At 45.0% G+C, this 17,523-nt stretch overlaps 1 protein-coding gene across 1 annotated transcript in view; it reads left to right on the top strand.

Moving 5' to 3' along the window:
- The window catches only part of ENTREP2 (endosomal transmembrane epsin interactor 2), a 243,756-nt gene that overhangs the window by 120,058 nt on the left and 106,175 nt on the right, over positions 1–17,523 (top strand). The window contains exon 2 of the mRNA XM_069560063.1: positions 2,944–3,000. Coding sequence (XP_069416164.1) covers positions 2,944–3,000 — 57 coding nt within the window. The remainder of the gene's footprint in view (positions 1–2,943; positions 3,001–17,523) is intronic.

Below are 17,523 nucleotides of genomic sequence, written 5' to 3'. Positions count from 1 at the left end.
AGGATCACCTGGCCAGGGTCCCACAAGGCTGCAGTCAGGGTGTTACCAGGGCAACATTATGTCAGGATGCTCTCCCTGGGGAGGGTCAGGGGATAGCATACCTTACTTATACTCAAGGGGACAGCATTACACAAAGTCAGCATCCGCCTGCCTCACTGTGTGTGGTTGTTTTGTTCTTTGCCTTTGTATAGGGGCTTGGATCCATTCCTAATTATAGTTATTAATAACATTCAGAAATGTAAATTATACTCAGTAAGCCAAATTGTCCATGTTTGCTGGAAGTAAAATTATTTGAGTATATTTGTGAGAATGATAACTTCACGACAGGGAATTCTGGTGGTCCAGTGTCTAAGACTCAGTGCTTCAGATGCAGGGGGCCCAAGTTTGATCCCTGATTAGGAAACTAGACCCCGCATGCCACAGCTAAGAGTTTGCATGCTGCAACAAAGACCCCGTTTGCTGCAGCCATGACCTGGCACAGCCAAATAAGTGAATAAATGACTTCATGATGAAGATAGGAAAAGCTGAGAATTTTTACTGTGGCCTAAGATAAGTGCTATTAATTTCCTTTGTGTTTAGAAACCCTTGCTCTTTGGAAGGTGGTGACATCCTTGTTGTAAGTGGGCTGGTCACTGTAGAGATTTGATAGTTTTGGCAGCTTCACCTTAGGAGATGAAGGAGTTCTGTCTTCGCATATCAGAGAGGTCTTGAGAGGTCTTGGGTGGTTGGAGAGGTTAGCGGGGACCCTAGGTTCACTTGAATTCCTGGGCCCTTCCTGGGTGAGGAGATATTGGGCTCTGTCTCAGAGGATGGGTGAGATTTCATCTATTAGAATGGGAAGGAGAAGGCAGAGCTTAAGTGGACATATTCTGGGAGATGGTCGGAGAATGTTCAGCCTCCCTCCAGGCTCAGTCTGGGCACAGCCAGTGTTGTCGTGAAGGACAGACAGAGGGCACTCTGGAGGTCCCATCCTGGGGGGAATGGTGGGGTCAGAGCCAGGCCCCCAGAGCTTGGACGTCGTCAGAGGGAAGAGAAAGGGGTGGGGCTGAGGCAGAGGGCCAGCAACAAGAGGGGAGTGCTGAGTGTGGAGGGGAGATAGCCCACAGGGTTTCCCTTTGAGAAATGCTGTGACTTTGGTGCCCACAATGGACAGGACAGGAGAGGAGAGTCCCTTTGGGCAGTGATTATGGGGAATCAGGGACTGGACTATATGGGATTATCTGGTCCGCCAGGAAGGTGACGACCTGGTGGAGACATCCAGCAAGGCTCCAGTGAGTGGGGGGCAGAGGTAGGTAAGTGGCGGGGTGGCCCCATCCAGGTAGGTGAATCCTGAGAGCCAGCGCAGACAGAGGGGAGAGGTGTTGAGAGGAAGAGCAGACCCAGCCTCAGGACAGCGGGTCCTAAACGCACCATGGCTCAGATGAGGATGGCGGGGTTGGCAGAAACATGGACCCTCCAGAAGAAGGTTGGAGGTGGAGACAAGAGGTCAGGGTCTGCACTCTTGGGCACGGAGTGACAGTGAGTCTCAGCAGCATGTCCTTAGGAGGAATGCCAGCTTACCATCGGAACATGACCTGGGGGAGTCGTGTGTCCATGGAGGAGGACGCATTGGGCACCAGAGCAGGTTCTGAGAGGTGGAATGTGGGGTGAGAAGGGAAGTGAGCGGCTTCAGATGTGCATGGAGAGGCGTGTTGGAGACCCGGCCTGGGAGAGCCTAGGGGACAGCAGCCAGCAGTTCTGTGATGAAGGGGGCTGGGGCATCATGGAGTGAGGAGGTTCAGAGGTGGGAACACAGCTGTCGGTAATGTTTGCAGCATCGGCTGTGTGTGGAAGCGGCGTGTGCACTGCGGAGAGGAGGCAGATATGACAGGCTTGGGAGCAGCGCACGTGAAGCTCTTTAGTTCATCCTTATCTGTGTGTGGTTAAGGTTTAATGTTTTTCATGTGAGACCACTGGTCTGGGTGTTGCTGGACGTCTGAGGCCAGCGTGGCTCGTGGTGGATGGCTGGAGGCTACTGGACATGAGACTTGGTTCTGCTCTGTGCCAAGGTGCCAGGGATGAACTGGGCTCTGTCAACAATGGGACCTTGTGGGTCCATTCAGTTGCATGTTCTCCTCCAAGCCTGGGGCTCAGTCCTTTTGGAATTCTAGGGGGCAAGTGCAGCCTGGCCCCTCAAGCCTGGCCCAGGCCCTCCATGGAAAGTCAAGGAGGGACGGCCTATCTGTCCCGTTTGGTGACCTCCCTGAAGGCAGATTGCAGTGGGTGAGAAGAAGCTGTGTCTCCGTGACCTGGTGGCCTTTCCTGAACATAAGGAGACTGGGAATGTGGACAGCAGGGAGCACGGGTCTAATAGGGGCCTGGGGGGGGGCAGCCCAGGAGAAAGGTGGGCCAGGAGCCAAGGATGGTTCTCCTGAGAGGCAGCAGACATAGGGGAGCCTGGGTGGACGGGGGGCTGCGGGGGATGTGCTGGGGGCACATGCTTGGTGGGTTAGGGGGCCAGAGAATGGGCGGGGCCAGGGGCAGGCAGCTCAGAGCCAGGGGGAGAAGTGTGGGAGTCTCCTTGGTGGGCGGGAGTGAAGAGGAGACCCCTGCAGGGGCAGGGGCCCAGGTGAGGGAGGGCAGAGTGGGCTTGCGGGCTTCCATGCAGGTGGCAGGTGACCAGAGAGTGGGGACATCACCACCGTCCCCAAAGCAGTGTGTCCGGTGCTCTGTGTAATGCTGAATCACACGGCACATGTCTCTCAGGACTTGGGGAGAAGGCTGGGGAGGCTCGATCAGAAAGCCTGTCTGCTCTCGCCATCCCTGTGAGCCGGTCACCTCAAGCCCTGAGCGGTGGCCTCAGGCGTGACTGTAGGAGGGACGAACCCTCCACCGTGACCGCTCCGCCCGTGCTGTGCTCCAGACAAGTCCTGGCAGCTCCTCATGGCCTGCTGTCTCTTCCAGGTGCTGCTGTCAGGCCTCATCGGCGTCGTCTCCTGGAAGCGGCCCCTGTCCCTCGTGGTAAGTGGAACCTTGTCTCGTGTGGCCCTGGAGCCATGAGTGCTTTCAAGGCATCGGCCTCCCTCCAGCCAGCCTCCCGCCTCTGCAGGTGCTCACTCATGGGCTGTCCTCTTCTTGTTTGTCTGAGTTGTGCCCTCTTGGAGGACATGTCACCAACATGGGCATTTTAAAGAGTGTGGACACAGGTGTTGTCTCTAAATGGGTAAACATGCTCGCACACATAGGTGTGATCACATGGCCAGATGTAACTCATCCGAGTTCCAGAAATGTTACCTTTCTGCATGTCTTGGTGATTGTGAAACTCTGCATGGTGATATTTATTTGCATTGGTGTTTCTTTGAAAGAAAGAAGGAAGAAAGGTGCCCCTGGAGCCCTGTCTCAAGGGGGCTGGGGCCTTGTGCTGGGGAGGGGGCGTGCTACACCGGAGGTGGGACAAGGATGATGGTTTTTCCCTCGGAAAAGTACCCAGAGCAAATTTGTGTCTATTGATCTGTGTGTGTGTGCTTCTCAGCATGTGCATTAATGTATTTATGTGTCCACATCAGGACTAAGCGAAGAGGTTTTCCGGCTTTTGATGGATCATGAAAAAGACGTCCTCCTCTTTTGTAGTAATCAATTATTTAAAATCTCTTCTTTAAGTGATTAGACTTGGAGATAATGACATGTACTAAATATTAATGGAAATAGAAAAAAAGCCCACAAATCTTGTCTTTGTAAACACCTCCTCCTCCTTGAGAGGAACCATTAATCACATCCTGAAAAGTCATTGGGAGGGAGGGGTGCTTTCCTTTTAGGGGCCTCCTCTCCTACAGAATATTGAGAAATTTCCTTTAGATTTTTATTTTGACATTTTCAGATATGTGCCCAAGTAGAGAGACTATATAAGGGACCCTGTGTACCCCAGTCCATCTCAACAGCATTGACCCTGACTGGTCCTGTTTTTTCTAGGCCTGTTGCTGGATTATTTTCAAATCAGTCTCAGCTTGTATATCGAGATGCTAATGCTTTTGTGCAAAGGGAGGTGGCAGCAGACACTGGGTCAGAGGGCCGTGCTGTGGGTCCCCTTCAGGGACAAAGGGACAGCCTACCCAGCCCTTCTGACCAGTCCCCATTGTATGAAGAGTAAACCCTCCGCCTGGCCTCTGAACAGAGAAAAGCTGACCTCCTTCAGGTGGGCATGGGGGATGGGAGGAAGGCCCATCCCACCCCATCACCACCCTCACGCCCGCCCCAGCCCCGCCTGGGGACAGAGCTTCTCACAGGACTGGGCATCTCACCGTGAAGGATGCATGTGCTGGGGGCTCCTGAGTGGTCAGGACTCCTTGTGCAGATGGCTGGGGTATGTCCTGGGGGCAAGTCAGCAGCAATAGGGTGGGTCTGGGGGCCTCATCCCAGGAGGGCGGCCCTAGTGGGAGCAGCCACAGCTGAACCTTCCAGATGCCAGCTCCGCAGCCTTGTGGGTCTAGCTGCTCTCCAGGTAGCTGAGGAGGAAGGAAGACGCCCCTAGTTTGACTGCTTCACCAACTCAAGGATATAAGGGATTGGATTAGGGTGGTACCAACTGCTGTCACAGACCCCGGACTTTCAGTGTCTTAATGCCATGCACTTCTGTCTCCTGCTCCTGTCCAGAGGGGCCTCCCAAGCAGCAGGTTGTTCCTCCCACACAGTGATTCAGAGACCCTACTTGCTTCTGCCAGGGGCCCTACACTCTCCAGACCTATGGAGTCCCCTGCATTTCAGTGAACGGGAGAGGATGGCGGAGAATCATGTGCTTCTTAACTTCCTTGGCCCAAAAGGGACACTCATGCTTGCATGGCACACCATGGGGGTGTGGCGGGGGAGGGGAGGCTTGTCATAGAGCCCAGGGGGCATTTGGCTGGGGAGGAAGCTGGAAAAGATGGTCCCTCCCTGGACAGGTCCCTCCCAGAGGCACCTGAGTCATGGAGGGAGGGCGGAGTCTTGGTGGAGAGCGACTGTCTCTGCTATAAGAACACTCATATATCTGTTGACCAGGGCGATGAAATCTCTCAATTTATTAGCAAAAAAACTCACTCTCTGAACCATGAGCACTGACGTGATCTTAACCCTTCCCCCTGCCCAGCCTCACCCCGACACCTGGACCCTCTGGGCTTCCTGTGTGTTGGCCCCCAAATAATACTTCCTCCCAGACCCCTCTGGCCTCTGCCCTGCCCTCACTCGTTGCTGCCCTCTGGAAGCCCTCCTTCCCCCCAGGATGTGGGGGTTCCCCTCCTCCAAGTGTCTGAATCCAAGCCCCGCATGGTGCTCCACAACATGTAGGGCCCATCCTTAAAATACTGCTAACAGGGACCACGTACCAGGCATTTCCTACGTGCTAAGCCCTGCATGGGAGGGATACCCGAGCTTGTCCACACAGTGTTCCGGTGAGTACGATACTGATTTTATCCCCATCTTCCAGAAAAAAAGGAAGACTTAGAAAGATAAGTGCCTTGCCTAGAGTCTCAGCTCAAAAATCCTGACGTCTTGATTTAAATTATTCATTTTTTTAAGATTTACTTTTATCAAGGTGACATTGGTTTATAGCATCATATAAGTTTCATGTGAGCTTTATATTTGTACTTCCATGTACATTGCAGTGTGCCAGTCACCAACAACCTAGTTTCCATCCGTTACCACAAAGGTAATAATCTGCTTACCCTCTCTTCTGCCCTCCAGCCAGCCACTGGAGTAACTGATGTGCTGCGGCGGGTAGGGGGCTTCTGTTGGGGAAAAGGCTGGGCGGGCTAGCTGATGAGGTGGGAAGGAGTCCGCCCTTCCCAGCTGGTGCCTGTTATGTGGGGAGAGGAAGATGTTGTGACTTTCTGCCATCATTTCTTCTGTGACTTTCTGCCATTGCATCTTCTAGGAGCCTTTTCCAAATGCTGAAGCCTCACAGGCACTTCACCAGTAGTGTGTGTGTGTTCACATGGCTTTTTTCCACATTCGTTTTTTTCAATGTGATGAGTGTCTCCTATGATTGAGATAATTGTCTTCCTTACATCAAACCATAAAAGGTTTCTCATTGTGCTAGACGCCAATTACGATTCAGATTATATAGCTCTGATTAGCTCATTTTTTCAGAGATTCAGTGATATGTCTTGTGATTGCTTATATATCAATGCTGAAAACAGTTTCACGTATAATCATGGGAATTATAGGAGGCCCCCCATCTCACCCCCATCCACTGTCCCACTTTACATGGTTTCAATTGCCCATCCTCAACTGCAGTCAAAAATATTAGATTCCAGAAAGAAACAATTCAGAAGTTTCCAATTTCAAGCTGTTCTGACTATAGTGATGAAATCCCCAGCCTTGCCCTTGGGATGCAAATCGTCCGTTTGTCCAGCCAATCTCACCCGTCCATCACTCTGCAGCTGTCTGGGTTATCATATGGACTGTCATGGTATATCGGTGCTGTGTTCCAGTGACCCTGGACTGGTGACCATTTTACTTAATGATGGTCCCAAAGCTCAAGAGTAGTGATGCCAACAGTTGGATACTCCAGAGAGAAGCCATAAATAGCTTCTTTTAAGTGAAAAGGTAAAAGTGCTAGACTTCTTAAGGAAAGAAAAAGCATCTGCCAAATTTGCCAAGATCCACAGTAAGAACAGATCATATTCTATCTGTGAAATTGTGAAGAAGGAAAGAGAAATTTATGCTACTTTTGCTATCACACCTCAAACTGCAAAAGTTACGGACACAGTGCATGATGAGTGCTTAGCTAAGAAGGAAAAAGCATTAAATTTATACAGTAAGGCATTCAAGAGAGACCACATTCACATAAATTTTATTATAGTACATTAATATAATTATTCCATTTTATTATTAGTTATTACTGTTAACCTCTTACCATGCTTGACTTTTAAAGTAAGCTTTATCACAAGTGTATAGTGATATATGGGCTGCCCTGGGGGCTCAGTACAGGCAGGTTCGATCCCTAGATCAGGAAGATCCCCTGGAGGAGGGCATGGCAACGCACTCCAGTAGTCTTGCCTGGAGAATCCCATGGACAGAGGAGCCTGGAGGGCTACGGTCCATGGGGTCGCAAAGAGTTGGACATGACTGAAGTGAATTAGCACACATACAGGGATACTGTTATATATAGAATTTGGTACTGTCTGCCATATTAGGTGTCTACCTGAGGTCTTGAGATGTATTTCTTTCAGATAAGAGGGGAATGCTATATACTTAATAAAAAAAGAGCTTGAGTGGGTAGTATTAACCTGACCACTAGTTCTTGTAATAACTAATACTATTGAGAAGCTAATAACCACGGGTTAAAAACATTTTTAGAATTTGTTTTCATAAGTAACAAATTACACTTTAGTACAGTTCTTAAAAGTAAATTAGACGTATTTTGAAAACTAATCTGTAGGAATATGAGTGCCATATCTAGACTGATGTGTTTAGTACTGTTTGTTACAGTGGTTGAGGAATCTAGCTTTTTAGTCTACTCCGATAATGATTTAGCTTTATTGCTAAATTGTTTCAGCCCCAGTAGGAATGTGTATTACTAGTTAGTGTTCAGTCCAAGAGGTAGAGCCTCCAGGAGCTCTGTGAGCCTGATTCCTCGGACACTGCTGTGGCCCCATGGCTTGTCTCGAAACATGCAAATACCAAGGAATTAGAAGTGGATGATGAATGAGCTTCAGCCAGCATGAGGGTTTCTCTCTCTCTCTTCATTGCTATGGTGATCATTTCCAGTGAAGGAAAGCTTAAAATATGTTAACTTCTTTTTTAAAGTATCTTTCAATTTTTATACTAGGAACAGTATTTCCTGCTGTGCCCATCAGAAATTCAGTCCTGGGCTCACTGCAGATTTGTATGTTTGGCCATATTTTGTGAGAAAAAAAATATATGAATCACTTTAACCTTTAATATGAATTTATAGGAAGCCTGTAGGGCTTTCTTTCAAGCCCATTGAATTGAGCACAAATATAACTTTAATATGCTATTTAAAAATGTAGATGAGTTAAAGGTTAACGTGTTTAATATAAATGTGTTTGGAGTCATCATTTATTCAGAAAATTCGCTATAAATCCACTTTGGGGCTTTCTCACAGTCAAGATCATGACCTTTTGAATACAGTCAGGAGAATGTATTTTGCTCAGTCACATTAAAGATGAAGCCTTCATTCGTTGGTGCTGAGGACAAGAGGAAGTAGGGTATACCTATATTTATGAGGCAGTATCTTACTCTGCTAATAAAGCAGCTGAAGAATCTAAAGCCCCCATCTTGTTTATGAAAATAGACTAGCACACTTGCCTTTAAATTTATTGATGGTATTAAATTTAATCAGGGGAAGATAAGTCTAACTGGAAAGCTGAGACTGAAATGAACTAATTAAATTATAGCATAATGAAACCACTCAAGGCCAAGTGAAATTAGAAATGGTCATTGCAAAAAATCATTTTTATTAAAGCATGACATTTGTTTAAATCACTTCTTCAGTTCAGTTCACTCAATTGTGTCCAACTTTTTGCAACTCCATGAACTACAGCACACCAGGCTTCCTTGTCCATCACCAACTCCCAGAGCTTGCTCAGACTCATGTCCATCAAGTCAGTGAGGCCATCCAACCATCTCACCCACTGTTGTACCCTTCTTCTCCTGCCTTCAGTCTTTCCCAGCATCAGGGTCTTTTCCAATGAGTCAGTTCTTTGCATCAGGTGGCCAAAGTATTGGAGTTTCAGCTTTAGCATCAGTTCTTCCAGTGAATATTCAGGACTGATTTCCTTTAGGATGACTGGTTTGATTTCCTTAGAGTCCAAGGAACTCTCAAGTTGAGATCATGAGACCAAGAGTCTTCTCCAACACCACAGTTCAAAAGCATTAATTCTTCAGTGGTCAGCTTTCTTATGGTCTAACTCTCGATTCCATACATGACTACTGGAATAACCATATAGCTTTGACTAGATGGACCTTTGTCAGCAAAGTAATGTCTCTGCTTTTTAATATTCCAAGCCTAAGAAAGTAAAGTCTCTCACTGTTTTCATGGTTTCCCCATTTATTTGCCATGAAGTGATGGGTCTGTGGTGTTGGAGAAGACTCTTGAGAGTCCCTTGGACTGCAAGGAGGTCCAACCAGTCAATCCTAAAGGAAATCAGTCCTGAATACTCAATACTTTGGCCCCCTGATGTGAAGAACTGATTCATTGGAAAAGACCCTGATGCTGGGAAAGATTGAAGGCATGAGGAGACGGGTACAACAGAGGAGGAGATGGTTGGATGGCATCACCAACTCAGTGGACATGAGTTTGAGCAAGCTCCAGGAGTTGGTGATAGAAGGGAAGCCTGGTTTGCTGCAGTCCATGGGGTCACAAAGAGTCGGACACGACTGAGCTACTGAACTGAACTGAACAGATGGGACTGGATGCCATGATCTTCGTTTTTTGAATGTTGAGTTTTAAGCCAGCCTTTTCACTCTCTTCTTTCACTTTCATCACAAGGCTCTTTAGTTCCTCTTTGCTTTCTGCCATTAAGGGTGGTATCATCTGCATATCTGAGGTAATTGATATTTCTCCTGGCAATCTTAATTCCAGCTTGTGATTCATCCAGCCTGGCATTTTGCATGATGTACTCTGCAAATATAAGTTAAGCAGGGTGACAATATACAGTCTTTTTTTCTTTCTTTCTTTCTTTCTTTTTCAATATACAGTACTTTCTCAGTTTTGAACCAGTCCGTTGTTCCATGTCCGGTTCTAACTGTTGCTTCTTGGCCTGCATACAGATTTTTCAGGAGGCAGTTAAGGTGGTCTGGTATTCCCATCTCTTGAAGAATTTTCCACAGTCTGTTGTGATCCACACAGTCAAAGGCTTTAGCGTAGTCAATGAAGCAGAAGTAGATGTTTTTCTGGAATTTTCTTACTTTTTCTCTGATCCAGTGGGTATTGGCAATTTGATCTCTGGTTCCTCTGCCTTTTCTAAATCCATCTTGAACATCAAGAAGTTCTTGGTTCACGTACTGTTGAAGCCTGGCTTGGAGAATTTTGAGCATTACTTTGCTAGCATGTGAGATGAGTGCAATTGTGTGGTAGTTTGAAAATTCTTGGGTGTTGCCTTTCTTTGGGATTGGAATGAAAACTGACCTTTTCCAGTTCTGTGGCCACTTCTGAGTTTTCCAAATAAGCTGGCATATTGAGTGTAGCACTTAAACAGCATCATTTTCTAGGATTCTAAATAACTCAACTGGAATTCCATCACCTCCAATAGCTTTGTTTGTAGTGATGCTTCCTAAGTCCCACTTGACTTCACACTCCAGGATGTCTGGCTGTAGGTGAGTGATCATACCATCATGGTTATCTGGGTCATTAAGATCTTTTTTTGTATATATCTCATGTATTTTTGCCATCTCTTAATATCTTCTGCTTCTGTTAGGTCCATACCATTTCTGTCCTTTATTGTGCCCATATTTGCCTGAAATCACTTTCTAGTGTAAATTATTTTGATCCATCAGACACATTCTTTTTTTCATTATGGTTTATTGCAGGATATATTAATAGACTAGTTCCCTGTACTATACAGTAGGACCTTGTTGTTATCCATTCTAGATATAATAGTTTGCATCTGCTAATTCCAAACTCCCAATCCTTCTCTCCCCCATGGGCCTCCCCCTTAGCAACCGCAAGTCTGCTCTTTATGTCGGAGAGTCTCTGTTTATTTTGTAGAAAGTTTCATTTGTGTCCTGTTTTAGATTCCAGATATAGGTGATACCGTGTGGTGATACCATCTTTCTCAGTCTGACTTACTTCATTTAGTATGATAATCTAGTTGTATCCATGTTGCTGCAAATGGCATTATTTCATTCTTTTTAATGGCTGAGTAATATTCCATTGTACATATATACCACATCTTCTTTATCAATTCATCTGTTAATGGGCACTTAGATTGCTTCCATGTGCTGACTATTGTAAATAGTGCTGCTGTGAACATTAGGACGCATGTATTTTTTGAATTATAGTTTGTCTAGATATTTGCCCAGGAATGGGATTGCTGGATCATATGGTAGTTCTATTTTTAGCTTTTTAAAGAATCTCCATACTGTTCTCCATAGTGGCTGCAGCAATTTGCATTCCCACCAACAGTGTAGGAAGGTTCCTTTTTCTCCACACCCTCTCCAGCGTTTGTTATTTATAGACTTTTTAGTGATGACCATTCTGACTGATTATACCTCATTGCAGTTTTGATTTGCATTTCTCTAATAGTTAGCAATGTTAACCATCTTTTTATGTACCTATTGGCCATCTGTACATCTTCCTTGGAGAAATGCATCAGACACATTCTTAATTAAAAATGTAATAAAGCTTTGCCACCCCAATGCCAAAGAGTGCTCAAACTACTGCACAGTTGCAGTCATCTCACATGCTAGTAAAGTAATGCTGAAAATTCTCCAAGCCAGGCTTCAGCGATACATGAACTGTGAACTTCCAGATGTTCAAGCTGGATTTAGAAAAGGCAGAGGAACCAGAGATCAAATTGCCAACATCTGCTGGATCATGGAAAAAGGAAGAGAGTTCCAGAAAAACATCTATTTTTGCTTTGTTGACTATGCCAAAGCCTTTGACTGTGTGGATCACAATAAACTGTGGAAAATTCTGAAAGAGATGGGAATACCAGACCGCCTGACCTGCCTCTTGAGAAACCTGTATGCAGGTCAGGAAGCAACAGTTAGGACTGGACATGGAACAACAGACTGGTTCCAAATAGGAAAAGGAATGCATCAAGGCTGTATATTGTCACCCTGCTTATTTAACTTCTATGCAGAGTACATCATGAGAAACGCTGGACTGGAACAAACACAAGCTGGAATCAAGATTGCTGGGAGAAATATCAATAACCTCAGATATGCAGATGACACCACCCTTATGGCAGAAAGTGAAGAGGAACTAAAAAGCCTCTTGATGAAAGTGAAAGAGGAGAGTGAAAAAGTTGGCTTAAAGCTCAACATTCAGAAAACAAAGATCATGGCATCTGGTCCCATCATCACTTCATGGGAAATAGATGGGGAAACAGTAGAAACAGTGTCAGACTTTATTTTTTGGGGGCTCCAAAATCACTGCAGATGGTGACTGCAGCCATGAAATTAAAAGCCACTTACTCCTTGGAAGGAAAGTTATGACCAACCTAGATAGCATATTGAAAAGCAGAGACATTACTTTGCCAACAAAGGTCCGTCTAGTCAAGGCTATGGTTTTTCCTGTGGTCATGTATGGATGTGAGAGTTGGACTGTGAAGAAAGCTGAGCGCCGAAGAATTGATGCGTTTGAATTGTGGTATTGGAGAAGACTCTTGAGAGTCCCTTGGACTGCAAGGAGATCCAACCAGTCCATCCTAAAGGAGATCAGTCCTGGGTGTTCATTGGAAGGACTGATGCTGAGGTTGAAACTCCAATGCTTTGGCCACCTCATGTGAAGAGTTGACTCATTGGAAAAGACCCTGATCCTAGGAGGGATTGAGGGCAGGAGGAGAAGGGGACGACAGAGGATGAGATGGCTGGATGGCATCACCGACTCAATGGACATGAGTTTGCCTGAACTCTGGGAGTTGGTGATGGACAGGGAGGCCTGGCGTGCTGCGATTCATGGGGTCGCAAAGAGTCAGCCACGACCAAGCCACTGAACTGAACTGAACTGAATAAAGCTTACTTTTTGAAAGAGACAGTCAGCTTGGATAAGAAGATTAGAAACAAGGTAGACAGAGATACCCAATAAGGTACTTGAATGCTTGACCGCATAATGAATTAAATGCATCATTTCAGACTGCACCTGGAAACAACTATAATAGACTTTTCCCTGTCTGTTACCTCCAAATCACTGTTGAGAATCTTCTCAGAAAGAGTGAACTCTTACTAGTCTTGGGAATGTTACTTTCTCCCAATAGGACAGAGATCAGATAGCAGCAGGTTTGTTGGAAGGGCTCTTGGGACATGGGCCATTTGGGGGAGCTCAGGACGTTGTGCGGAGTAGGTTCCATCTTCAGGGGTTCCCATGCCTGCCTTGGGGGAAGTCCTAGACCCTTTCTGTGTATCTCTATATGTGGCTGGGGGCTTCCACAATGGCTCAGCAGATAAAGAATCTGCCTGCAATGCAGGAGATGCAGGTTTGATCCCTGGGTTGGGAAGATCCCCTGGAGGAGGAAATGGCAAACCACTCCAATATTCTTGCCTGGGAAATCCCTTGGACAGAAGAGCCTGGCGTACGAGGTCACAAAGAGTCAGACACGACCTAGCAACTAAGAACACACACACACATACACACACACGCACACACAAAACATATGGCTTGGGTGGTTTCCTTGTAAGCTACATGCAGTTTCAGTCACTTCAGATGTGTTCGACTCTTTGTGATCCCATGGACTGTAGCCCACCAGGCTCCTCTGTCCATGGGATTCTCCAGGCAAGAATACTGTAATAGGTTGTCATTTCCTTCTCCATTGTAACCCATCTTCACGTGTAACTGGATCCTCACGTCCCGGATAATCACAATGGTGTGATCACTCACCTAGAGCCAGCATCCTGGAATGTGAAGTCAAGTGGGCCTTAGGAAGCATCACTACAAGCAAAGCTAGTGGAGATGATGGAATATCGATTGGGCTATTTCAAATCCTGAAAGATGATGCTGTGAAAGTGCTGCACTCCTCCTGGCCAGAGGACTGGAAAAGGTCAGTTTTCATTCCAATCCCAAAGAAAGGCAATGCCAAAGAATGTTCAAACTACTGCACAATTGCACTCATCTCACATGCTAGTAAAGTGATGCTTAAAATTCTCCAAGCAAGGCTTCAGCAATACGTGAACTGTGAACTTCCAGATGTTCAAGCTGGTTTTAGGCAAGGCAGAGGAACCAGAGATCAAATTGCCAACATCTGCTGGATCATGGAAAAAGCAAGAGAGTTCCAGAAAAACATCTATTTCTGCCTTATTGACTATCCCAAAGCCTTTGACTGTGTGGATCACAATAAACTGTGGAAAATTCTGAAAGAGATGGGAACACCAGACCACATGACCTGCCTCTTGAGAAACCTATATGCAGGTCAGGAAGCAACAGTTAGAACTGGACATGGAACAACAGGCTGGTTCCAAATAGGAAAAGGAGTACATCAAGGCTGTATATTGTCACCCTGCTTATTTAACTTAAATACAGAGTACATCAAGAGAAACGCTGGGCTGGAGGAAGCACAAGCTGGAATCAAGATTGTCGGGAGAAGTATCAATAACCTCAGATATGCAGATGACACCACCCTTATGGCAGAAAATGAAGAACTAAAGAGCTTCTTGATGAAAGTGAAAGAGGAGAGTGAAAAAGTTGGCTTAAAGCTCAACATTCAGAAAACTAAGATGATGGCATCTGGTCCCATCACTTCATGGGAAATAGATGGGGAAACAGTGTCAAACTTTATTTTTCTGGGCTCCAAAATCACTGCAGATGGTGATGGCAGCCATGAAATTAAAAGGCACTTACTCCTTGGAAGGAAAGTTATGACCAATCTAGACAGCATATTAAAAAGCAGTGACATTACTTTGTCAACAAAGGTCCATCTAGTCAAGGCTATGGTTTTTCCAGTGGTCATGTATGGATGTGAGAGTTAGACTATAAAGAAAGCTGAGTGCCGAAGAATTGATGCTTTTGAAGTGTTGTGTTGGAGAAGACCCTTGAGAGTCCCTTGGATTGCAAGGAGATCCAACCAGTCCATCCTAAAGATCAGTCCTGGGTGTTCATTGGAAGGACTGATGTTGAAGCTGAAACTCCAATGCTTTGGCCACCTGATGTGAAGAGCTGACTCATTTTAAAAGACCCTGATGGTGGGAAAGATTGAGGGCAGGAGGAGAAGGGGATGACAGAGAATGAGATGGTTGGATGGCATCATCGACTTGGTGGACATGGGTTTGAGTGAATTCCGGGAGTTGGTGATGGACAGGGAGGTCTGGTGTGCTGCGATTCATGGGGTCGCAAAGAGTCAGACAGGATTGAGCGACTGAAGTGAAGTGAAGTGAAGTGAAGTGTAACCCACATCCAGTGGTTAATATGTCTTGAGGGGAGTTGTAGGTAGCTGGAGCCTCAGACCACAGTCAATGTCCTGATTATGGTAAGACACTTAGTAGGCCAGCTTTTGGACCAGCACAGTTTGAAGATGTTTCCAGAAGAGTTTGTCCCACTGTGGAGTCTTGGTCATGTCTTTTATGGTGACCTTCAGGAGATGACCTTGATATGTGTCACCTTGGGCTGATTCTCACTTGTAGCTGGTTCTTTATAGTGTCTGTCTGGGACACATAAGAAATGTGGTCAGCCCATAGGAGGTCACAGAAACATCCAGTGATGAGGCTCAGAGCCTGTGGTTGCAGTAAAATTCCTCATGCAAGCCATGGGGAGTGTGCAAGTAGTCAGACACAAAGAAGCACAAGGTGATGGTCTTGCCTTCAAAGAGTTTAGATTCTAGGACCTTCCCTTGTGGTCCAGTGGTTAAGAATCCACCTTGCAGTACAGGGGACATGGGTTCGATCCCTGCTCTAGAAAGATCCCACATGCCACGAGGCACCTAAGCCCCACAACTGCTGAAGCCTGCTTACCTAGAGCGTATACTCTGCAACAAGAGAAGCCACCGCAATGAGAAGCCCGGGCACTGCAGCTAGAGAAAAGCCGTGCACAGCAGTGAAGAGCCAGCACAGCCACAAACAACTAAATAAGTAAATTTTAAAAATTATTTTTAAAAAAGCATCTGTAGTTCTCAGGAAATGGAAGATAGCCTGTGATATCTTGATAAGATGTCTTCTTGACAAGAACTGTCTGATGTCCATGTTAGAAATTCCTGCTGCCTCTCAAGTGCCTCCTCCCTAATGGGCTTATTCTGCCCCGGGGGTCTTCATGGTCTCCTAATAGAAAAAAGTCGTTAAGGGGGAAAAAAATCTAATATGCTGAGGTAGCTGTAATATAAGAAAAGTAATAAATGAAGTGTCACTACATTCCAAACGCATATTCTTTCAGAAAGAAGGCAATTACTGTTATAAAGATACAGTGTTAGAAAAATTACGGTGGCTGAGAAGTATGTGGTATGTCTGTTGGAGGCACAGTTAATTTTAAAAGTATTACCAAGCATACAAATCATAAGAAGAAAATGCTGAACCACATTAATTGAAAGTGAATTTAATATGCAATTCTGAGGAAATATCTCCACTTACCCAGCTTTAAAAAATTGTTATGCATAGGCTATTAGTTATCAGATTTTCTTTCAAATGTCCAGCCTCTTTTAATGAGGAATATTACTCATGGACTTTATCTCTGATACCTGAATAATTTTATGTGGTTACAGTAAGTGATGGTAATATTAGAACACCTATATTTTACCTTGATTTTTATGTGTGTTGAATCAAATTGCTGTAGGTTTCAATTTGTATTAAGATATAGAGATTCTGATTGGGAATGAGAAGAAGACTTAGAGGTTTCAAATTTAATTGTTTTGCTCTTCACTTTATGTGGTTCAACAATTGGTTAGAAAAATGGATTTCTATTGATTTCAAATAGCACCGTATAGGCAGTATTATCTAATGACTAACAGAAGTTTTAAAAAATCAGTTGCATTGATTACTTGGAGATTGACTTTAGGAAGAAATTGTCTACCTGTCTTATATGTGTGGCATCATCACCAAACACAGGTCTCAGTGATGCCTTTTGTCCCCCGCTGTGGCATAGCAAACTGAAAAATGCAGGGACACGGCTGAAAAACACCCCGAGCTCTGCCTCCCCACACCCCTCACCCAGCCACTGTCAGGCTCACCTCGTCTTTGTGTACAAACAGCCTTTTGCTTCATGATCTGCATGAATACCCTCCACTACGGCTCTGTCTTGTCAGCTTCTTATTTCCATCACTTCTAACTCTATTTGGATTTTATACCCTTAAATGTACTAGTGTTCGTTATTTGTGGATCACAGCATCTGCTAATATAAACTGGTCTTGTCCCAGTTTAATGTTTTATTTTCTTGAATTCTGCTTCATCTAAAATTGAAGCACCAAAGTTATTTTCCTTTTGATCAAATTTACCTGATATCTTTCCCTTCATTTTTACTTTAATTTCTCTGTGTCATTTTTTTTTAGGTATGACTCTTACAAATCAGTCTGCCTAAATGAGGGTAACTATTTGTTGTGAAATCTCTTATTTATTTGTGAATTGTTATTCTTTTGATCTTTCTGTTTTTAAATGTTTGCTGGTACTCCTGACTTTAATGTTGTATTTTTTCTAAAAATACTGCTTTCATTGTGGTTTACTTTATGCAAATATTTAAAAGGTAGACACCTTTTTTAAAAAAAATTCTACTGGCAGTTGCATTTAAAATATTTTTCCATTTAAATGGTGAGATATTTATTAAGTATTAACATTGATTTATTAATAAATAAAATGTATTAAATGTAATTAACATGAAGTTACGACACATGCAATGGAATGTGAGGGAAGCTGTGTAACGTAACTGTAGTGAACATAAAGCAGCTGAGTTGCCCAGGCTGGGGCCTCCTGCAT

This window comes from Ovis canadensis, chromosome 18 (genome assembly GCF_042477335.2).
Source record: "Ovis canadensis isolate MfBH-ARS-UI-01 breed Bighorn chromosome 18, ARS-UI_OviCan_v2, whole genome shotgun sequence".
Taxonomy (NCBI): domain Eukaryota; kingdom Metazoa; phylum Chordata; class Mammalia; order Artiodactyla; family Bovidae; genus Ovis; species Ovis canadensis.
The sequence above is the reverse complement of the archived record's forward strand: the minus strand, read 5'-3'. Positions and strand labels throughout refer to the sequence as shown.